This window comes from Cryptomeria japonica, chromosome 11 (genome assembly GCF_030272615.1).
Source record: "Cryptomeria japonica chromosome 11, Sugi_1.0, whole genome shotgun sequence".
Taxonomy (NCBI): domain Eukaryota; kingdom Viridiplantae; phylum Streptophyta; class Pinopsida; order Cupressales; family Cupressaceae; genus Cryptomeria; species Cryptomeria japonica.
In genome coordinates, this window is record NC_081415.1 from 687,326,146 (window position 1) to 687,350,927 (window position 24,782).

The 24,782-nt window shown below is 32.4% G+C and overlaps 1 protein-coding gene and 1 pseudogene across 1 annotated transcript; one reads left to right on the plus strand and one right to left on the minus strand.

Annotated features, from left to right (window-relative positions):
- Window positions 1-9,622: 9,622 nt before the first annotated feature.
- Window positions 9,623-12,115, minus strand: LOC131038147 (short-chain dehydrogenase TIC 32 A, chloroplastic). Its single transcript, XM_057970483.2, has 8 exons — window positions 11,592-12,115; window positions 11,227-11,458; window positions 11,040-11,119; window positions 10,761-10,914; window positions 10,592-10,670; window positions 10,427-10,514; window positions 10,198-10,244; window positions 9,623-10,096 (listed from the first exon to the last, which is right to left on the minus strand). The coding sequence occupies exons 1-8, from the start codon at window positions 11,713-11,715 to the stop codon at window positions 9,929-9,931; spliced, it is 972 nt and encodes a 323-aa protein (XP_057826466.1). The 5' UTR covers window positions 11,716-12,115; the 3' UTR covers window positions 9,623-9,928.
- Window positions 12,116-23,117: 11,002 nt separating this feature from the next.
- On the plus strand, window positions 23,118-23,428 carry LOC131038124 (uncharacterized; annotated as a pseudogene).
- Window positions 23,429-24,782: the final 1,354 nt, after the last annotated feature.

The following is a 24,782-nucleotide window of genomic DNA, read 5'->3' on the forward strand; positions in this document are numbered from 1 at the left end:
TGTCTTATGCTCTGTATGTGTATAGGCTTACATAAAACTATACAGATATATAATAATTTATATATCTCATCTTATGATGTCTACATGATCTATAGTTATTTAAATAAATATTAAAAATAAATATTAAATTTATGCATATAAACATACTATTAAATTTTATATAGCATAAATTTTTTAACTAGCATCAAAGTACATTATATATCACATAGAGGATATTCAATATAAATTCCTCTTGAATAATGAGATGATACCAAAACCTATACATGTATTTTTTTACTAAATTTGAAAGTGTTAATTTTTTTTAATTATGTCTATAAAACTTTATACAAATATATATGTGTAGCGTACTATATTTAACCTAATATATACCTCACGATGATGTTCTAGGTCACCATCAATGTCCTCATCCTAATTTAATTATATAAATAGGATGGGCTTGATTAAATTCTCATTTAATCAACAACAAAGCCTCCTATAATATTCCATATTAGCATTTGAAATAATAGTCTTGCATAGTGAGAAAGAGTATCAAATTCCTATTCAAAAGCTCAAATTAATTAATTTTAAAAAAATTATGTAAATAGATTTTAGATTATTTACTTCTTTTTGATTTGGTAAATAATATTAAATTTCCTTTTTTCAACTTCAAGAATTTGATAGATCAATAATTTGAATTTTTTTATTTATAAATTGTCAATATTATAATAATGATTGAGCTCATAGTTTACATTTAAAATTTTTGAAAGAACCTTCATATAATAAATTGATAAAATATTTTTTTTTTTATAAATAATTTGTAGATTACTTTTATTTTGGGATAAGCCATTTTATATATTCATGTTTGAAGCTAGTTGCAACTCTATGAGATAAAACAAAGATATGATCAAATAACAATACAAATTCATATTTTATGTATTAAATACCCACATAGATCAATAATTAATATCAATTTATGGTTAATTATTTTAACACCAATGATTAACATACATTTAGAGATCAAAAAGTGTCATGCACTTGTTCAACTATTTAAAGAACTAAATCACATGGAGCTAATGAAATTAAGGAATGCACTTCTATCCTTTTCCTTAGATGAATTACATAATTTAAATGGGTAAATATCAATCATGTTGCAAGTAGAAACGTATTAACATTCTATTCATCTATTCATCCCAAAGGGCTACATATATACTTGTATGTATATTCTCAACTAGTAAAACTATAATACATTATTCTTAGAATTTTTGAAAGTTTGCCTAGTATATTTAGATGTTAGATCCCATTTATGATCTAGATCTTGAGATTTGGGATATGAACCATTCTTATAAAGGATGGATTTTAGAGATCATAAAAATAAAAAATAAAATTACATAGTAAATCAATCATAGAATTGAAGAGAAATAATTTAGTAATTATGAGCTCTACTTTTATTAACAAATATAAATTACTAGGATATACTCTTTTCTCATATGTTCCATATTTATGGATAAAGATATGGTTAAAATTAAAAAAGGAAACACATCCAAGTGGTTTTTATTACAACTATAAAATGTCCACCAATTACAAACATTTAAATGTGAGAGGCACAAGAAGACTTCATTGATTAAACTCATTTCAATAGTTGGTTCTTTATAACAAATCCTAAAGGTATCTACATGTAGTACCACTAAATTTTTTAACTGCCTTACATTATGTTATGCTTAGTCATGCATAAAAATGTGTTACTGAACAACGCATGGTTTCATGCATAATGATACATGATGAAAACAAGAGTTGTGTTGTACGTTCAAAGGTTACAAGAGAGAGAATGGCGTAATCTTCACATGTAAGGGCTCTAATGGCTTGCATGGTCATGCTGTAATCATTCACATCTCTTTGAGAAGTTAGGCCTTCATCATATCTTTTATGAGCTAGAGAAAATAAACAAATAGATATTGAAGATTGTACCACTTTTCTTGATTTGCATGTTGTAATGAACCTACAAGGAAAATGAGATAATTTATTTATAGATATATGTAGAATATGTAGAAACATAATGCATTTTATTATCTTTGTAACACCACTTCAAGGAACAACCTCCCAATGTAGATGAACTTCAAATAGAAATGTACAAGGTACAGTCCATTAGGGAAGTCACAATATAAAGAGTATAACTAGAAACAATGATTATTATCCTATACATATGGGATAAATATTTTATTTTGATCAACCATTGGGATAAATTACAAATCACACTCATTCACATTTTTATTTACTGTTACATATGGCGACTTAAAACACATATGTAGCTAATTAATGCTATCTAATATCAATTTTTATATAATAGAATGAGGCTCATAAAATTTTCAACCCTTTGAAAATATTTTTACTTAAATTGAAATGATGAAACTTGGAGAGAATGTTGGTTAGTTTCCATGTGACATCTTAAGGATACAAGGTCTTTCATCAAACTATGATATAGTTTATATAATGAGAGCCAATGTGTGTAGTGCATATTTTAAATATAAATTCTTGTCCTAAATATGGATCCATTCTCATCTAATGATAGTGTCTTATTTGATATCAAATTAGTAGTCCCAATCACTTTTCTTGAGGTAAGAGACACGAATGCAAACTATTTATGGTCCACTATCTTTTCTTACATACCTAGATTATTTCTAATCCTTTGTCCTTGGTTTGTATGTATACATTATGTATATTTGATTTGGACTAGTGATGTACTTACATATTCATAATTTATTTTTATCTCATCATTCATAGTGTCTAATATGCACAAACTCAGTTGCTAAATATAACTTCAAAAAATTAAATATGACAATGAATTCACATTAGGAGATGACTTTTTTTAATTTGAAGAGGACTCCTCCCAAAAAGGTAACATCATGTTTCCTCTTGTTCTATCCCCTTATTTATTTTAATATTGCCAAAAAACTAAAATATGAAAGATGCATATTCAATCCAAAGAGCTTGGAGTACTTTCTATTGAGCTTAAAATACATGTACACCATCCCATATAATATTTTGATAAAAAGATTATAGTAAAAAAATCATATTATAATATAATATTATATTTTTATACAATAGTACAAACATTTTAATATAAATTTTAATAAGAAGATTAAAAATTTGATTATTTTTTAAATTGTAAAAAATACAATTATATATTTATATTTTTAATTTTTACTTTTTATTTTTGAACTTTTTTAAATTTAATTTTTAAATCAATGAGATACAAAGGCAATTATTCTAACATTCACTCTCAAATCATACATTACAAGGTATTCAAACTCATATTGTAGAATAGTTTTAATTATATTTTTATGTTTCACTTTATCATCAAATCTATTGAAATAAAATTAAATATACACATGATATACTTTTGATCCAACAAATAACCATCAAAATTAATTTTCATATTTCAAATGTAACTATTATTAGTAAATTATCATTAGCATAAATACTATCTGTAAAGCGGAAAAATCGCGATCGAACCCTAGTTGCTCTCCCCTCTTCCAACTCCAAGGAGAGAGAAGGGAGGTTCGCTAGGTTCGCTAGGATTCGATGGTTTTCACTTAGGGGAGAGACTTTACATTCAAAAGAGGGGTTGAAACCCACAAGATCCAATCCCACGCAATGCAAGATTGGATGCTAAATGAGTTTCAAGGGTTATGACAGCAAGGCTACCCTCTTTTGTAAAGAATGTGCATAGAAGAATTGAGCTAGGAATGCATAGAAAGTGACAAAGATTCGCTTTATAAACTGAGATAGGGATACAGTATGAAGCTGCAGACCTGGAATTAGCAGTAAAATGTCGATACGGCGCTGTCCTGCAAATTTGAGCAAAAGTTGTCGGGACGATGGCGCCCGACGCCACGGTCCTCCGAAAAATCTGCGAAACGAAGGGGGATCTGTTCGTCTCTGCACAAGGATTCTAGATCTTCAATTTCAGCCGCGTACCTGCAACCTACACACAGAAAAGCGAAGACGATTGGGGGGTTAGGGATTAGGGGTTTGCCTTTAGGTCAAACCCCGGTTTTGGAATTAACCAAGAAATGAGCAAGAGCTGTAAATGTAAATGACTGTAAAACAAGTACTAATACCTTGTTCTAAGGATGTTTGTATCCTTATGTGCGAAGGTTTAGATGTTGTATGTTGTATGTTGTAGTAGTATGTGATCTCCTCTTCAATGGTTGAATCCTTGTCTTGAATGCAACACTTAGCCTTGAATGGAGACTTGAAATGCTCAATTGCTTGAAGGAATGCTTGAATGCTTGAATGGTTGAGTATAGTTTCCACGCCTTTTTCATCATATGACCTTCTTACCCAAATGGGAGAGGCAAATGTAGTTTATATACTTGTCAATTAGGGCTGATAGACTGATTTTCCCGACCTTAGGCCGACCAGGAAAGATAATTTCCAAATTGCAAACAAAAAGACCCGAGACCCCTTAGGAGACCGGGCCCAAAATAGGACCCAGGGACCAGGGCGCTGGGCGCCATGGTCCTGAGGGACCAGGGCGCTGGGCGCTATGGTCCCACCTCTCGGGACAGCAGGGTGCAAGGAGGTTCAGGCCAGGGTACTTGAAAAATGCAGTTTTCAGTGTCATAATCAGGTTTCGGGGTCTCCATTCAGGTTGCATGTTGCGTCGCCATCGTGAAGACCAAAATGCAGTTGAAATTGCAAGTGTCACAATTTTAGGACGCTACACTATCTAATTATATTATATCATGTTTTACTTTTTGAATTTGAAATACTTTTTTAATTATGCATTATCTTGACCATTCTCACCAAATAATGTAAAGACATTATACTATATGAATTAATTCAAAATTTAAAATTATTTATTTTCCTTTGCAAATATTTAGATGATGTTCTTTTGATATCAACGTAATCTATGTTTATAAAAATTCTATGATAGGAATTTTTGATCCATGATTTATAATTCGACCACAACATCTATGATATTTTACACTTTTTATAACAATGTGCTATTATCTAATCTCATCTCAATGATTTTGTAGAAACATGATTAGGAATAATTAATATTGTATATGAATAATGATTAAAGTTACTATTATTAGAATTAAGGTAATATTAAACTTGCAAAACTTCTTATAGAGTATCAAGACATTATGTCAAGAAATGTTTTAGAAGGATTGTCACTAGTCTAAAGTATCATCCATCACATAGACCTTATAACAGGGGCGAGTTTTCCTAACAAAGCAACACACTAGATGACACCAATGAAGAATGCAAAGCTGAGTAAAAAAGTACATGAATTGTTGGAGAAAGGATTAAATTGGGAGAGTCTAATACCATGCATGGTACTCATTATCTTATCTCACCAAAGAAAGATGGAGAGTGGATCTACTTTGTATTGAATCAATAGCCATCAACAAGATCACAATTAAGTATTGGTTTCCATTGCCAAGGATGGATGACATAATGGACTTTTTGAGTCGTGTGCAAAGTACTTCACCAAGATTGATCTCAAGAGTGGATACCATTATATCAGGATCCGAGAGGGTGATGAATAGAAGACTACATTCAAGACCAATGAAGGACTGTATGAGTGGTTGGTCATGCACTTTGAACTCACTAATGCACCAAGCACATTCATGCATTTGATGAACAAAGTATTAAAGGATTTTCTAGGAAATTTTCTCATTGTTTATCTAGATGACATCCTGATTTTTAGGAAGACAAGGGAAAAATATATCTAGCACATTAAACAAGTTTTCCAGCAATTGAGGGAAGAGAAGTTGTTGATCAACATCGAGACTTGTATAGTTTCATGAAGACACAAATTGGATTACCTAGAATTTATGATCTCTATATAAAGGTTGAAGATGGATCCAAAGAAGGCGATAGCAATTATAGAATGGTCAATATCGATAGACATTGGGGAGGTAAGACCTTTTCACGGCCTGGAAAGTTTTCACCAAAAATTAATTAGAAATTTTAGTACTATGTGCACACCAATGAAAAAGATGATGAAGGAAGACTAGAAAGATTTCAAGTAGAAATTTGGAACACAAAAGAGATTTAAAATACTAAAGAAAAAGGTGATGGAGCAACTAGTACTGGCCTTACCAGATTTCAACAAAGTATTCTAGGTTGATTATGATGCTAATGATAGTTTTATAGTAGTATTGAACCGGGAAGGAAGGCCAATTTATTATTTCAGTGAGACATTGGATGATGCTTAGAGGAGGTATTCAGTGAATGATTAGGAGTTCTATGTCATAATTCAAGCATTGAATAAATGGAGGCACTATTTATTGCTGAAGGAGTTTGCATTGTATATTGACCATCAAACACCTTAGTACTTGAACAATCAAGGCAAGTTGAACCAAATCCATATGTGGTGGATAAAGTTCATGTAGAGTTACACATTTATCCTCAAGCACTAGAGTGGAAATTCAAAGTGGGTTGTAGATGCACTAAACACAAGAAGAAACCCAATGATGTAGATGAGGGTGGTAGTAATGGGATTTAATAAACTAAAGTCCGTATTTGAAGTCGATTTTAAATTTTCAAAGGCTTGGAAGGAAAGTAGAGAACTAGTGGTGGTTGAAAGAAGCAAGTGGTTGGATTAATTCATGCAAGATGACATGTTGTTTAAGAGAAATTAGTTGTGTATTCCTAGGAGTTCAACGAGGAAAAACTTGATCAAAGAAAAACATTTTGGAGGGTTAGCAAAACATTTTGGGTCTACAAGAACATAGCCTTGGTGAATGAGAATTTAATTTGGCTTCAATTCTAAAAATTTGTATGAGAATATGTTGAAGAGTGCAGGACTTGTCAAGTGGATAAGGGAGATAGTCAAAATATTGGGTTGGATCAACCTCTTCTAATTCCAGAAAGGCCTTGGGATGATATCAATATGAATTTTGAGATGGGATTGCTAAGGACTTAGAGAGTACATGACTCTATATTTGTAATAGTGAACCTATTCTAAAAAATGATGGACTTCATTCCTCGCAAGAAGACTCATGATGCGGTACATATTGCTTACTTATTCTTTTGGGAGATAGTGAGACTGCATGGAGTATCAAAGAGAACTGTTTTATACTAGGATAACAATTTCACTGGATAATTTTTGAGGACACTAAGGAGAAAGATGTAGACAAACCTAAATTTCAATTCAACATTTCACCCACAAATCGATGGATAGAGAAAAGTAGTGAAAAGAATCTTGGGGAATTCACTCAGGTGTCTGGTAGGGGACAAAACTAGAAATTGGGACCTCATCATACCACAGGTAAAAATTAAATATAACAGTTCAATAATAGTTACTAGAATGCATTCTAAAGTGGTCGCTAAACTTAGGGACATTAGCTCAGAAGGAAAGAGGAGTGCAAAAGCATAGGAGTTTTCAAAACATATGGAAGCCATCCACAAGGAAGAAAATAACATTTGGAGACCATGAACAACAATTATAAGGAACATGAAGATACTAGAGGAGATAAAAGGAGTTTTTTGGTTTGAGACGAAGTCATGGTGCATCTTTAGAGAGAGAGGTTTCCAATAGGCACATATAACAAGCAAAAGATGAAAAATCTTGGACCTTGCAAGATCATTCAAAAGTTTGATTATGGGAATGCTTATGAAGTAGAGTTATTGAAAGGCATTGACATTTAACCAATCCTCAACGTCATAAATCTCTACTAGTTTCATGGAACATGGACCAAGAAGGATGAAACAAAGGCATCATTTTAGGACCAACTACCACAAATACCACCAAAGCAGATAGAATAGATCCTGGACAACCAGACTGGATGCAACACCTGGAACAAGGAGTGTAGGGAATACCTAGTCAAGTGAAAGGATAAGCCAGTAGAAAATGCAAAATAAATCTTAGAGGCCGAACTTGAACAATTTGGAGCACATCTGGTAATGTGTAATGCACACTTTTCAAATAAGCCTAGGGGTTTAATGTAGGGGCATCTTGGAGAACCAAATACTAGACCTAAAATGAATATGTGCAAAAAGTTTTTGAACCTTGCAGAGCTTGTGCTGCAGGTCACATAATGGATATAGGGCATAACAACATCCAAATGGGTCCACATCTATCCACATCACATTTAGGACCTTCTTCTAGTGCTTGAAGCCAATACACATGTTATACCAACAATTGGACTTGGGTGGTTGACACGAATCATTTCTAGTGTTGAATCTAATATTTAAGCACCTCAAGACTCGAGGGAGAGAATCATTGGTAGCTAGGGAGTAGTAGTTAGGGTAAGGTAGATCTAGAAGATTTTCTTTGTAGTAAGCCCCCATGGCATCTTCTGAGCCAACATGTGGGGCCAATGGGCTAAATGTAACTAGCATGTAAGCTTTCTGTTATGATCAATAAAATTCATATTTTCATTCTACTTTTTTGTGAATGATTAGCTAATTGGACAGTCTACTCTAGACACCTTGATTGTATCATGAATTTCTTTGAATGCATTTAAATTAATTTATCATTTATATGTGTTAGGAGAGAGAGTGAAGTATCTTGGTTATGTTGGATTGGTTTCACATGGATTATAATCTTGAAAACGAATGACTAATTTTGGTAGTGTGTTCCATGGTACTTATTAGTTAAAGATGTTCCAAATATGATTTTCAATTTTTGAAGACATTAGTAATTTCGCACATCCATGCCTTTTTTTTTTCATAACATAAATTTTGTAGTTTTAGTTTTTTAAAATTATTTATGATTTTTTCTCCCTTATTATCGAAAAATTTGGATGTCTTAGATAGTTGTGGTGTACGTATTTTTATAAGTTAGCATTGTTATGTTGCTAAATGTTATCAGATTGAAGTAAAAGTGCTAGATGTGTATATGTATCATTTCTATTAGATTAATATGGATTTTTGCTCTCTTTGATGATATAAGTTTCTTTCAAATGAATTTTTTTCATACACATCCTTGATATTATGAGTTATATTTTATGCTCTTCCTACTTTTATTGCTACTATTGCAAATTATATGCCTTTCCATAATATTTGAATGGTTGATAGTATGCAACATTAATTTGTAATGTAAATTTGTTCACTATTTGTTGAAATTTCATTTGTAGTAGTTTACTAAGTTTAATCAACTATTATAATGCTTCACTTACGCAACTCAATTCTTTGTAATTTTTATATTAAATGCAATTTCAACTATTATGATTAAACATACTATTGACTCAAAAAAATAATGAATGAAGTTCATAGAATCCTAAAAAAATTCTTGAATATATTAAAATATTCATTTACAATAACAAAAAAATCTGTAGACAAATATAATCTACTAGGAAATCTATTGATTATCAAAAACTAATAACTCTTATTGACAATAGCAAATAATCAATATATGAAAAAATGTTTATTAAACATAAATAACTACTCAATTATTTTTACACTATAAAATTATACTGCCTATTATTCTCACTTTTTTTTTACAAAACATGCAGTGTCTACGATGCAATATCCACTACTAAATTTATTCAATTAGAGTTGAGAAAACATTTGCCAACTCTACAACTCCAAACACAATAAATTTGACGGCAGTTGAGAAAAAGTTATTTCTATCATTTGTGGCTGTATTGAATACATTTTTGAAACAAACAAACAAGTAAAGAGAAAAGGAAGCTCTGCAAATCTTCTTTAGGTAAACAGCCAAAAAAATACAGCAGAAATTAGACAGGCTGACTGATTTTCGAAAACATTAGTTTAAGTGTGGCCGCAAAATGTTCAGCCAGTATTTATTAAATCATGGTTAGGATTGATTTACAAATTAACTATGAACAACCAAACTTTTCAGCAGAGTATTCAGTGATTCAAAGACTCGGTCTGTTGGGATGTTTATTGGTATGCTCGCTGTGAGAAAGAGACATTTCCTATATTTTTTAAGTTTATTTTATTGTTATAACTTTCGCTTTACAGTGAGAATTTACAGGTACGATTTTGTCATGTCTTGGCTGGCTTCCCAGAGCTCCTTGGCTTTAGAACTATCTCTGGCTAAATCAGAAGGGCATTCTTCATTGCAATCTGCGAAATATTTTCCTGATATGTTCTGCAACTGCCCATGAATTGCAACATAGCAAGTTGTCGATGCAGCCTGTACAAAATGGATTGGAAACCCATATTAAGCTCTCAAGTCTTTTGAAAAATTGTAAAAACAACAGAAGTTTTGGAGATTGACAGGATAAGAAAGATTACTTGAGGAATTGATTTGAGAAACTTCGATACTAGGAAGAAAACCAAATCTGCACAATTTCAAACAAATGGGTCTCGTCATATTGATTGTTAATCTGGTTTCTCTATAGCTATCTAACATTCTGGTGATGATGGATCATAGAATGTAATCTAAAAAGCTTTCGCTTTCTAACATTCTGATGATAATGAATCATAAAGTGTAATCTAAGAAGTAATCGAACTTAAAAATAACCTGTAATACGCCCTTCGCAATCTCTTGTGATTCTTGTTCTTCCTATTCCTGGATGGACAGAATTTGCAGTCACATTGGCCTTCATTTCCTACATTCCAATCAGAAACTGTGAGAATACCGTTTGGTACTGATTACAGCGTGAAAACAAGATTTCAGGTTGTATACCTTGAGCCTCTCAGCAAGTTCGTTTGTGTGTAGAATGTTTGCAAGTTTGGATTGAGCATATGCACGCCTAGGATGGTATCTGTAACGAGTTTCAGGAATCAATGGTTAGTTGTAGATAAAAAATCTGAAAAATGAAAGAGAAACTAATGTTATGTATAGAGTCGGTTACATTTTTGGATTGTTAAGTTGGTGAAGTTGAATTCCTTTCCGGCTAACCCATCCATGAATGGAAGATGAGACATTTACAATTCTTCCTTGAATCCCTGTTTCATAAGCGGTCTGAATCATTCTATCTAGCAGCAGCTTTGTCAAAAGAAAGTGACCTGCAGATAAACAAAACCAGTCATTATAGAAAAAAGGCTTGAAATATCTGTGGTGCCAATTCTTAACATAAATCATTATAATGTGTAAAGATAAGTCTTTAACATATACCACTATAAAAACTTACCCAAATAGTTTGTTGCAAACGTCATCTCATAACCATCCTCTGATAACTGAAACTTATTGCAAAATTTACCAGCATTGTTTCTGCAAAATTCAGACAAAGAGAAGAAACCTTCATTTTCATGAAAGAAAACATAGATTCACCTACTGAGAAACACAGATTTAAACCCATGATTTCAATGAGAACTTACATAAGAATATTGAGTGGTAAACCCAGGCTCAAGAACTCTCTGGCAAATCTTGTTATAGACGTAAAGGAGCTGAGGTCGAGCTCCATGACTATTATTTGTGATGTAGGAGTCTCTCTCTCAATAAGTGATTTCACATCATGAGCTGCCTTGAGATTTCTTGCGGGTATTATCACTCTTGCTCCTCGTTTTGATAACACTCTGGCAGTTTCAGCACCAATGCCAGAAGTGGCACCTGCACATACATAATGCAAACAAAATCCTTGAAGATTACGTACAAGAGTCTGAGTTTTCCCATGCAAAACTATAACAGAAGTGAGATAAGTTTGTTTATTGTTTTCAAATCATACAGAGCTAAAACCAATTACCTGTAATTATTGCAGTGAAAGAATGGAGGCAGCAGTCAGCTGTGACATCTTCTGCAGTGGATTTGGAGCCATAGCCACTGGGCCCTGGTGCCCCAATCAGGTATTTCATCATATCTAATGTCATCCTTGTGGAACTAAGTATTTAAGGTATTTTGCAGGTAAAACCCAACTCCTCAGACTAATCAGACAAAAACTTTTGCTTGCATATGGATTCTGCTCTGGACTCAAATGATTGAAAATGCTGGAACCTGCTGAAGCAAGTATAAATTTCATATACTATTCAATCCATGGCTACAACAGAAACTTCCAACTGATACCTCAAATAACACGCCTAACACACCCATATAAATAAAAAATCCTCAGGCTTAGAATTGAGACGAAGCGTGGGTCTGTAAACTATGAATTTCTAGCTGGAAGATGAGATTTCAAATTACTTTTCAAGGCTTGATCGGGCGGCAGGCCTGAGTAGTCAATTTTCAGCCTCTGAATTGCACATGCATTAGGTATGATTTAAAAATGGGTCGGCGCGCTGAGCAGCCCAAATTAAATGTCAGGCACATATGGGGCGTAAAACGTGTGTTCTGTCGACCAGTACAAAAAGTAAACATTTATATGGTGTTGACTGCAGACCAGTTCAGATAGTAACAATCTACCTATTTATACTCTGTCGACGGCAGATAAATTCAGAATGTCTTTAACATTTAGTGATAAAGTCACTTCATAGAATCAGAAAGCCAGCATATCAGTAGTTGTAGTAGTTAATTTTGTGCATTTATGGATTCGAAATGGTACATCAGATTTATATATCGGAATGGTACATGATTTAAATAGCTATTGTTATTGCTTCTAGGCAGGGATAATGTACACTGTGGGATTCGTCATGCATGCAAGGGTCAAAAAGTGGTTATTTCAAAGTGTCTCCATATCTACTTAAAGATGCTCCAATAATTTGACTCTACAACCACCTCAAAAATGGGTTTTTAGTTATCATTTTTATTGGTTTCTTTAAACTTAGTCATTGGGGGGTTGAATGAGCAGGAGTGAATGATGATTAGAACATGGGTGAGCGATTATTAGAAGGACGTGCCTAATTTGGCTTCAAAATTGCGCTATGCTACGACTGATAACTTTCATGTTATGTAGACAAAAAGATTGCAAAATAGACACAGAATGTCTGCAGGGCTCGACAGAAGCATTGTGGCCATTGTCCCCACTATAGTACAACACGAAAGTTATCATTGTACGACAGTGCGGTTTTGGAGCCAGAATAGTTACAGCCTAATTAGAACATGGGCAGTGAGGTAACACAAGTAATTAGAGGCATGATCGGGATCAGGCTTTGGTGGAATGAAAATGGATCCTTTTATAGTCCATGATAGATACCGGGTGACCTATTTTTTGGGTTTGTACATGACTTATATAGTATATGGGACTACCACATACTCCATGCAAGAGACATCTACCTATGCTACAAATGGGGTGTATATACAGTAACCCTACCCTATACAAGATTTGAACTTGTGACTTCCAGAGTGGATACCCCACCATCTTAATAGATACTCCTTGATCTTTGACTCTAAGCCGAAGAGGCATCAACACAAATTCCTACTCTCATATTAGATAGCAAAATAAACTTGTGGATAAACTAAAATCTTTCATTTTTTAAATCATATAAATCTTAGCTTGCAGATTTTTAGATCCGATTATGTGAAAATCTTTCATCTCTACATAATCGATAGAAAAATCAATCACAATCAACAAATATAAATTGTAAAAATCTAATATCATAAATTCATCTACACACTATATAATCCATCCTATAAATCTATAAGAAACTTAACAACAAAACAATACACTATTACCAATCAAAGGTGCATGACATGGCTAAGCCCAAGCACAGTGTAGAATTTGTACATATTTGTGGCAAATGGTTACCTCGGTCGGCCTTTTGGTGAACTGGGTAGATACATAAAATTTAATGGTCCTTGGGTGAGAGGTACATAATTACTACTGTGCCCATTTCACTGGTGCAGAAAAGCCTAATTCTTCGACCGTCCTTTATGTGTGTGCATGCAGGACACACACGGGTAACCCACCCTGTGAAAGATTAAAAAATGGTCTCACGCATGCTAAGGCAGGGCCACACAAGATTCTTGTCACACTGGGTCCCTTCCCTCATGTTTGCATGCACTCGTGCACAACAGGGTCTCCTCTTTTTTGTACCTAAAGCCTTGTCATCCGCTGCCATTCCACACAGATTATTCAGAATAGTGTGCAATGATTTCCTCCTGACCTTTTCCAAATCCCAATCTTTTTATAATCTCTTCTGCATAATCAATGCAATGCTCATCCACAGTAGCAAGATTTCCGGTAGTGGATCTCCCAATCCACTATCAATAGAAAAACCTTACTATTTTGTACTCATACACTTATTTAACTCTCACAGATTGTACCTACGAATATGAATGAATGAAAATCTCCTATCACCTAATCATCTACTTTTGTGCATATATATATATATATCCACATAGTGGGGATTTACAACATGGCCTCTGCCCCACTCTGGTCGGCATGCTCTCTCTATTTTCAGCTAATCCCACTTAAGCCACCCATTACTTGTACCTAATACAAACATTTCCTAGAGAAAAAAAAATGTTACAGTTGAACAGTATCCCATGATTTCATGGGATCTTATCCAATCCACTAAATGGGCAGGATTTTTTGGATCCAAAAAACTGTAAAATGTTGCAAATGCCCATATGAGAAGAAGTAATTACTTAATGGGCAACTAAATTTGCTGGTGGAGTATTAGACAGGGAGACAAGCAAAAAGGTTTCAGAAGCCTCTCCAACAAACATGAGTAATAATTGTTACAATATACTTCTGAACAAGCCAGCCATTTGACATGATGGGAATCATTAAAATGCTGCAGTTCTGCAACAGCAGCTCCTGGAAAGAACAAAAGCAGCTATAGTTGGGTCTTCAGGGAATCATATTAAAATTACTATTGTAATAAACTACTTTTGCAAGATAAGACAATTATGGTAGCCTGAAAAAGGTAATGATCCGAAATGGAAAATGCATAAATACAATATTTAGGTAGACAAAAATTAGACAGTCCGTGTCTTGTGGTGATTGTAAATAATGTATAATCAAATATGTGATTATCTTTTCTTGTTTTTTTCTTTATGGATCTTGAAGTTTGATTCGAAATATTGAAGAAATTTTTAAAAAATCAAATGTTAAATTTTGATGATTAAAAAAGTTCTACATAATTGAATCTAGAAACAAAAGATTCGAATTACAGAAAAAATCTAATCGATCAACATAAAATCATAAATTTTTAATGTCCGACACTTATAAAAAAAGTGATTATCAACTTGGTCTGAAAGTTAAAAGCTTATTTAATGGTGGTGGGTACAGTGAAAAAAAGCTTCAGGCTGCACAGCATTATCCATTAATGGATTCTAGTAAAAACAAAAACAGAAACAGAAACAAATGGTGTTGTTGCCGTGCAATTCCTTTCTTGTTTCTGTCCAGTTAAAACTGGTTTAAGTGTTAAACAAATGGAGGAGCATTAAGCATTAAGCATTAAGTGGGAACCCATAATAAAGGCGTATTCATGTTTCCACTATATTCTGGATTTACTGACTCTTGTCGTTTGTTTCAATTTTATTTTAAAAGTAACTCCAATAGATGGATATATATATTTTTAATAGAAATGTTGTATTTTATTATTAAAGATGACATATGAGTGGCATCAGAACATAAGTAGGGCTAAGCTAGTACAAATGAAAAGAAAATATGAAAATATATAGAAAATATTTAACAGGCCTAGGTAATATATAATATTCATATGGCATGCAAAAAGTTTTAGTATTTTTCTAATATTGTATGACGTTGGAATTAGAACATTGTACAGTAATATATATATATATAAAGTTTATCTAAAATAAGTTAGGGATAATCAATTTTTTTATTTTATTTTAGAATTATTATTTATGATTTTATATATTTATTTTCACTTTTTAAATTTTAATTTTTTTTTATAAATTAGAGGAATCTCATTTTAATTTTTTTTTTTAATTTGTATAGAAGAAATATTTTATTTTTTTATTTATGAAAGAGTTTCATTTTTATTTATGAAGTAATGAGAATTTCTATTAAATTGTAATAGTTTTGTTATTTGATAATAAACAAATTAATTTACTTTATTTATTAAATATTTATTTTATTTTATTTTTTATTTTTAAAATATTTTTCAATACTTTTTGTTAAAAGATTCATCACACATACACTTTTGCATTAATTTGTTTAAGATAATTAATTAAATCACAATGATAAATATATATGTGTTAAACTAATAAATTCAAATAGCTCAAAATTGAATGGTGGATAAATGTTATGATAGGTGTCAAAAATTCATTCATTAATGTCTTAGATGAAAATCGTGTAGTTTGTAAATTATTATTTTTCTCTAAATTATTTATTTGAGTGCATAATTTTGATCTTTGCATATGAATTGTTGGGATTTATTCATGTTGATTTGTTGTTTTAAAGTGCATAAGGATAGATAGTGCTTACAAACACCTTGACTGAATTTATTGAATTATGAAGCTCAATTTATCTTGAGTCAAAACCCTTACAAGATTAGTTGTAGAACTTTGAACAAAATGATTGAGGATAGCAAACAATCATGCATGCAGTGGTCCCTAGGATGATGTGTTCTAATGTAAATGTTACTAGGTTCTTTTTATTCAATAAAGTAGCAAACTCTAGATGTGCTCAATAAGTCTATCCTAAGATGTCCTAGATTCTACAACATGTTTACAAATGAGTGAACATGAGTTTTCTTCCTTAAATACATAGTCAAGAGCGCAAATTGCAAAACATCCATTAAGTCAATTCACAATAATCAATAAATGGATCACAAAGTAAAATTTTAAATTTTAAAATCTTAAAAGATCATATCTTACAATAGATCAACTAGACTCCACTTATTTATTTGATTTAAGATGACTCTACATATTAGAATACAATTATAAAGATTAAAGATGAGAAGATCAATAAAATGCCATTAATTGATTTCATGAATATAAACCAAAAAAAAAATGACATCATTCCATTTAGTGCCCAACACCATCGAATGCATTTATTTTCCTGCCTAACACCATCTTCCCAATATTCTGCATGTGGTTCTTACAATGGCAACTCCTCTTTGGCTTGAATCGAGCATCCAAACATTTTACTAATCTTCCCTTTCACCCTTTCATTTTCTAGCAGCTTTCACCCTTTCATTTTCTAGCAGCTCAGTTGATGGATGCATGCACTATCACATAAGAATCATGTATTGATGAATACATGCACTACCACACAAGAATCATGTCATTTCTAAATGTCATGCAAGTGAAGATCTAGCATAGCGTTCCATTAAGTAGGTTTGAGCTCATATCAAACACCAAGCTCCTCGACCTACAACTTCATGAGTTGGAAGAGGTCATCGTAGGTCCAAACTTCATATGGCACCCAATTTATTTGTTTATTTTATCTTTTCCTACTTAAATATCGACCTTAAATACATGCTCCAAAAGTAAACTTCATATTTTGGTTTCCTTTTGTTGGGACGAGGAAGACGTGCTTTATACAAGTAGCATGGGCATTAACCCCAGATAAGCACCATTCATAGTCAGGCTTGGACATTATCGGCTCTTAAGGCCTTCCCTTACTTCGCTACACACAGGATGGGAGGTTACCATCCCCAATATCCCAAAAGAAATAAAGCCATAGCCCACACCTTATCAGGCTATCAGATTGCCTCTGAAAGCATGCCATGAGGATGGGATAGAGAATACTCCAACGTCTTTATAAAGATCCTTTATTTGCTTTGTGCCTTCAATTTTATCAGTCCCACTTCGGTGGTCGAGTTTTCTCAATTCCCAATACTAAAAGATCTATCCCGACTCATTGACAATCATGTCAATACATCAATACATCTTAGACATGGCTAAATTTTGGTACCAGGTACGAGGAGACGAACCTTCCCAAAACCTCAATGCCACAAAGATTTTATCCATAAACAATAAAAGTTCCCTCAAACAGATAGGCTTATGAATAGTTGAGAATTAGCTTACAAAGACCTTCAAAGCAACACACGAGGCAACAAAAGGCATTAAGGACAACCTTAGACCACAACTACATATCTTTTTAAAATATTGATTGATGTTCTATAGAACCACTAATAGATTGCATATAAGATGTAGTGCTTTGATCAATCAGTTTCAGACTAACTTTCTAAGTTCGTATGTATCTTTTTTTTATAATCACTTTAGATAATGGAAAAGAAGGTGAGGTGGTAAGTGCTATGGGAACAAAGCTATTGAGTGTAGGACAAATGAAAGTTTTGGAAGAAATAGAAAAAATAGAATGAATGGAAGTGATTCACAACAAAATATGGTATGTTACTGTAATGAAATGGGACATATTGCAAAACACTACAAAAGAAGGAATGAGAATATAGTTGGTTCGGAAAAGAAAATTGATATCAATGAGGAGGAGAACATTAAGATAATGAGGAGGAGAACATTAAGATGACATGGATAAAGAGATAAGAAGATATAATTAAAAAGAATATCGAAGATGGTATCTCACCTTTTGTGGGCGTTGACCCCTCTTATGCTTGGACTTATGGTTTGGATGCTGAATTGTCTTGAGCATGGCAGAAATTAGGAAGTTGGTTTCGATGGTCTCTGAATGGATTTGTTGGTTCACAACATTTATTGTGGTTTTTGAGTGTACAATATATCAGCTTTTTGAGAAACTTTTTGGAAAGCTTAAGTGACAAGTATTTATTGGGCTATTGGTCTAGAAGTGACATGATACAAAATTATATGGTTTAGTAGTGTTTTGGTTACGTTTTTTTATGTTGGTTCAGTCTAGATGTTGGTTTGGATGTTTTCTTGTAAGTGATGTGATGCAGAGCTGTATGTAGACTATGTGCAGTATGATGAGTTTCTTTTAGAAATATGTGGATATGTTGTTTTTGTAAGGAAACTAACTATAAGTGTTTTGGAGGATGTGTTAGCATATGCATTTCATTTAATGTCAACCTTGGAGGATGTGTTAGCATATGAAATTCATTGGTCAACTTAGATGGATGTGGTATGATGTGTTTGGGTCCCCTGTATCCGCTGAAGTGGACAACATTTGATATTTTTGGTCCAAATGGCATAATTTATATAATAATGTATATTATATATGTGGCCGACCTAGTCAAGGGTTTTAATGAATAATCTTGTAAATAAAGGAGTGTGGATGCGTGAGTGAAGGTATGGAATGTGTGTGAATTGACAAGTAGTGGATGTGAATGATTTGCAAGAAAATTTGGTGTTGAAGATGTGCACAAGTCAGTTGTGAAGAGCTTTGGTGATGATATTTTTAGTGTGATAGTATTTTGAGATAGTGTTTGAGGTCTAATGTGTTTGCCATTATCTTGGTCTCGTGACACAGTAGTTCAAGGTCAATCCCATGATTAGGAGATCTTGTTCTTTTCAATTTATCTATTTCTTTCTCTACTGAAAAAATAGTGTGTCTCTTAGGAGCTTTCTATATCTTCCCCTGAAATAGTGTCTTAGTTCTACAAGTCATTTTTATCTTTCCCTAAGGTTGTGTGACTTAGTTTTGCAAGTCCTCTCATGGGCAGTGAGTTCTAAAGGAAACATTGTAATAAATAATATTGATATTGTGAGTCCGCACTATGATTTTTCCCTACTTAGAATTTTCCACATAAATCTAGTGTTCATGTGTTTGTTGTGCATTGTTCTTTCATGATTTATTACTGACATTGTGATTATATAATTGTTGTTTGAAGTTTAAAGATTATAAATTAAGTATTTTGAGATTCAGAATAATTCCCCGCCTCTGAATCCTATGACGTGTTCAACAAAACCATCTATTACTTTGTATTATCATAGCCAAAATTCCAAATCCCTGGCACACATTTTTGTGTAGGATTTTAATATTTCATCAAAAATACACTTCTCCGGCAGCTTACACAACTTCATGGTTTATTATCAGACTAAACCCATACAGTCTTTGAAACAATTCTGAAAATACACCCTCAAGAGTGAAACATTTTTTTAATTTTCACAAACATGCCACCTTGCATCAGGATCACTTTGTCATCACATCACCTATATTTGTTCATAAATTTGCTAACAAATCAAACTTGTTGCAAGAGGCCTATGACATCCGACATCCATTCTCATGTACTATTCCAATGGCCTTTGAATATCTTCTACTCCTCTATCAACTTATATGCCATCTTTCTCTGCTATGCACTACATATGAATACTCATCCAACTTTGAATTCCTTTTTGATCCTCTAACTATTCAGCCCACAATTTGTAAACATCAGCCAACACCATTTCGATTCTACTCAGAATTAAACTGAATCTTATATTATTGCTCATCTTCTAAAGGCTTGGGTTCTGAGATATAAATCAGGCTTAGCAACACTCAAAAATCTTCATTTTTGTCTAAACGAACTAACCTTTTAATTCAATGACCTATTTACTTAATTACCCAAACCGCCTTGCAACAACACTTTATCTCTGCAACTGAGCTCAACTTCTCAACAATAGGATCAAATTAACAGTCCACACTCTTCAAACAGTCCACCAAAACATAAATACTATTAAAAAAAATTCTCTCTCTCTTTTTAGAACGCTGTTCAATCATTTCACATGCTAATTTAACCTGCACAAAACTCATTACCATTAAGCATGAAACTATTCTTGTCATATATACCTATGGCATGATCTTGAATACATTGAATTTAATCGAATTCCTTGATCATTACCCAAACCCAACTATCAAATTACAATGCAATCCAAATCTGCAAAAACTCTATTTGGAAAAAAACACTTGTCACTTGAAACATTCATCCATGTTAATTTCAGGTTTCATCTACCTGTTACTTATTGCATCCCATATCAACTTTTATTCCAGGCTTCATTTGCCAATAATTAGAATATCAACATTGTTCTGAAACATATGCATTATTATCAAAGATGCCATTTCCTTGACTATCGTATTCCACTACCTGCACAATTGCATCATAACCATACCATACTAGTTGCAAGTATCAACAACTTTTAATTGGTGTCATGTGGAGAATTTGTGTTTTTGAAATAGAGGTCACAATTTCAAATCTCAAGAGGCTAGATATGTATGTCTCATAAACTCTTTATTTAACAATTATTGTCATTACAATAATTTATTAAATAATAATATTTATTACCCTTTACCAAAAAAGTTTATTTCCCAAATTTTTGAAATGGTAACCAGTCTTTTGAATTAATAATTTTGAGGCTTCAACCATTGGGAAAATGATCATTTTTATTTGTGAAAGTCTCGGTTATGCAAAAATTACCAAATCCAATCAATTTATTACATGAGGGGGAAAAAATTTCACAAGTGCCATCAAAGTCAAAGCGATTTTTGCGTTTTTTGTTGGGGTTGAGAAAATACAACACCACAGGAGCCCAAATGATCTCTACAAGCTGAAAAACCTGTTATAAGGAGAAGCAATGAAGCAAATCACAGAAGAAAGAAATACACAGAAAATATGCTCAAAAAGAGAGAGCTCAATATTCACAAAATGTAATGTAATAATCCTCCTTCTTGTTACAAAAAAAAGAATGAACTTAACCTTTAATAGGTCAAGAAGCCCTAAAAGGGAAAACCTAGGATTGCATATAATAATTAATAAAAGAATTAATTATTATGCACCTAAAGTTAGCTTAAGTGTAAAAGAGATAAAGAGAACTTAAATAATTAAACAAATATTGTTTAATTAATCAAGTAAATACCCGAATACTTTAACATTTTTGGAAAAATGAAAAATACATTTTTTGCATTGCCACTTTTTGACCCCAATGATCCCAAAAATACCCAAACAATGAAATAAATATGTCCATCTCATCAATCATGCATACTTGCATGTGACCTAAAAAAAATAAATTAAATATGTCCATCTCATCATCATGTGACCTAAATAACTTTAACTAAGTATTTTTATAATTACCACCGATTAAATATTTTTACAATCATCACTAACTAGATATTTTCATCAAGAAAATCATAAATATTTTCATATTGTCATACATACCTTCTCATATTTGACACTTGAATATGTATATGATCAGTTCAATGATACTATTCATAACTAGGCCATTGTTCCTCCATGGTTCACTGTCAATTGTGATAGCATACAAGCATCCATCTCATACTACTTATAGTCATTACTGGCAAATAAATCACACAAAATTGTATACATATATCTTAAACAAATGACTATCACATAGCTTAAGTGCAAATTCAATCATAGAAAATATTTTAATCTAATGGTAGCCTCAAAAGTGAACTTGGCATATACAAAAGTTCACATAAAAGGATCTGAGTATGCCCATAATAATTTTTTTACCCATATCAAGCTCATGAGTAAGCCATAATTATGAAATACATCGATCACAAAGTATGTAATGTTCAAATATTTTTAAATCCATAATAGTTACACAAATAAAATTTAAAAATTATTTGATTGTGTACTTCAACATCATAGTTTATTTATTTTTATACAAGGAAAAATAGATAAATCATATGAATCAACTATTTTTCTAGTTCACTAACTTCTACTCATCAATCATGTTTCCCATTACTCGATTCCCATACAGAACCATCTAGAAAATAACATGACTCTAACTCATCTAAATATCGACACAGTTATAGGATCTTTCAAACTAAAAGTGTACACTCATAGATGTGCAACTTTAAGATAGTAAAATTTGGGCCCTAGTGTTGAACCCAGAGCTTTGATACCACAAGTAACATCTACTCCAATAATAACAATATATAATATGAAAATTAAAGAATAAAATAAACATAATGGTTACTCAAAGTTAAAGTGTCAAACAATGACTATTTATTTTTAAAATAATTCTACAATCATTACAAGTAGTATAAGTCCACTTACAATACTTGGAATAACTATAAAAATAAAATTATATTATATTACATATATAGGTTCACACATCTTGACATCAAACTCAAAATATTTCAACAAAAAAAATGAGAGAGAGAGAGAGAGAGAGAGAGAGAGAGAGAGAGAGAGAGAGAGAGAGAGAGAGAGAGAGAGAGAGAGAGAGAGAGAGAATCATCAAGGTGACAACCACACTACAATGAAACATTAAGCTTCCCTATGCTACTCCAATCGAGAATCTTGAACCATCAGAAAAAATCTAATAATATGTGGCAATATATCTGAAGAAACCTAATGTACAATGTGAATAATTGATAATGTAGTATATCTATATGCTCATACAACATATATCTAATGCACATGTTCGTTAATACACATATTATAGAAAAAAAATGTAAATCAATCCAATCAATCACTTTTGAATGTAACAAGATATTTGTGAGCATTTTTGTGGAGGGTTTCAAAGGTCGATGTTTGATCAAAGAAAGATGTTTAGAAGAGGGAAGGGTGGGAAGGGGCTTGGGAAAGGAGGAGCGAAGAGGCACATGAAGGTCCTTCGTGATAACATTCAAGGCATCACCAAGCCTACCATCAAGCATATGGCTAAAAGAGGAGGTTGAAATATATCAGTGGACTTATCTATGAATAGACAAGGGGAATTTTGAAGATCTTCTTGGAGAATATGATATAGGGTGTGATCACATACACTATACATGCTCCTTGCAAGACCATCATTGGCATGGATGTTGTCTATGCCCTCAAGAGGAGGGGCAGGAATCAATACAGTTTTGATGACTAATTATTTTTCCTTTACTCTTTTTTCTTTTGTTATTTCTTAACACCACTTTTATACTTATTAAAAAACGATAAGTTCTTCCTAATCATCACGTTATGATATCTTGACATTTAAGAGAATGGATTTAAAATATATAGCTCGAGATAAATATCATAATTGATTTCAAATTTTTAACCTTAAATAACATACTTTTAAGGTAATAATATCTACTGATTAGTCCTCAAAGGAAGCTAATCTACCACACAAACACAACTAACTAAATCCACTCACTACTAGGTGATATAGAGAACAAAGGATCTTACTTTCTCCTCTGATGTAATTGGTAGTAGATTATCACTTGGTATGTATGAAAGGTAACTAGTGCAAGGATTGTAATTGTAGTGTCATAAATTATACATGTCCAATTCCACACTTAGTTAGCACTCATTATAGTAAGTCCCATTATACTATGCATTATAGGACTTTAAGAGATATTTTAATAAATTAATTAAAATCTAAGTCCTTTATTAATTCAAATCACATCGCACTTTATAAATTGGGCCCTTGATTCTAGGTGTGCCCTTTTATCATTTTATCTTGATTTATCATTAATCCTACCCCAATTGCGACTTTCAAAACACATCCCATATATCTATACATTTGGTTTGAGCCATAGGGCTGGAATTAGCATTAGAAACTTATTATCTTGCATCCCTAAAAATTTGGGAAAAAGATATTGGCTCCAAAACGATCCCCTCTCCTCGATCTGGAGAATTTTTCCCCAAATTTTAGGAGGATAATTTGGTTGTCCTAATCAATTCAAATATCACTTCATGCAAACAAATAACTAACTAAGGTTGGCTTTTCATCAAATTCAAACCTAGGATTTCATATATTAGGCGATTCACTTCCTCGTTTACGATAATCTTTTGGCATCTTTGGAGAGCAACAACTATGAAATTGAAGGTATCCTAATGAAGTGAAAGTGTTGCTTTAAAGAAGTCTCAAATAAGCACATTAATCAATTCTTCATCAACAATCGCTCAATCATGGAAGCTTCAAGAGACATTGGAGGATGATAGGGAATCGCTGACTAATGATTGGATTGTACTTCCTAAGAGATTTGGTATAATTTCACATTTCTCTTATGTTTCTACCTTTAAGCTTAAGATCTACATCATATTTAGCTTTAGATTTACACCATTGCTTTAGATTTTCACTCTAATTGTGTAGTTTAAAGCAATTTAATTTAATTATTTAGGGTTTTACTCTAACACACTTGAGTGGGATTCTAGTTTGCATATTAAACATTTTAGCTAATAACAATCTTAGACACACTTAATATTCAAGAGCATACACATTATTCCAATTTCAATAT

Excerpts from the sequence above, each read along its gene's own strand:
- LOC131038147 (XM_057970483.2), bottom strand. The coding sequence starts at position 11,715 with ATGACATTAGATATGATGAAATACCTGATTGGGGCACCAGGGCCCAGT. Across the intron at positions 11,120-11,226 it reads TTACCACTCAATATTCTTAT|AAACAATGCTGGTAAATTTT; the intron begins GTAAGTTCTCAT and ends TGAATTTTGCAG. Across the intron at positions 10,671-10,760 it reads CAACTTAACAATCCAAAAAT|ATACCATCCTAGGCGTGCAT; the intron begins GTAACCGACTCT and ends AACTCGTTACAG.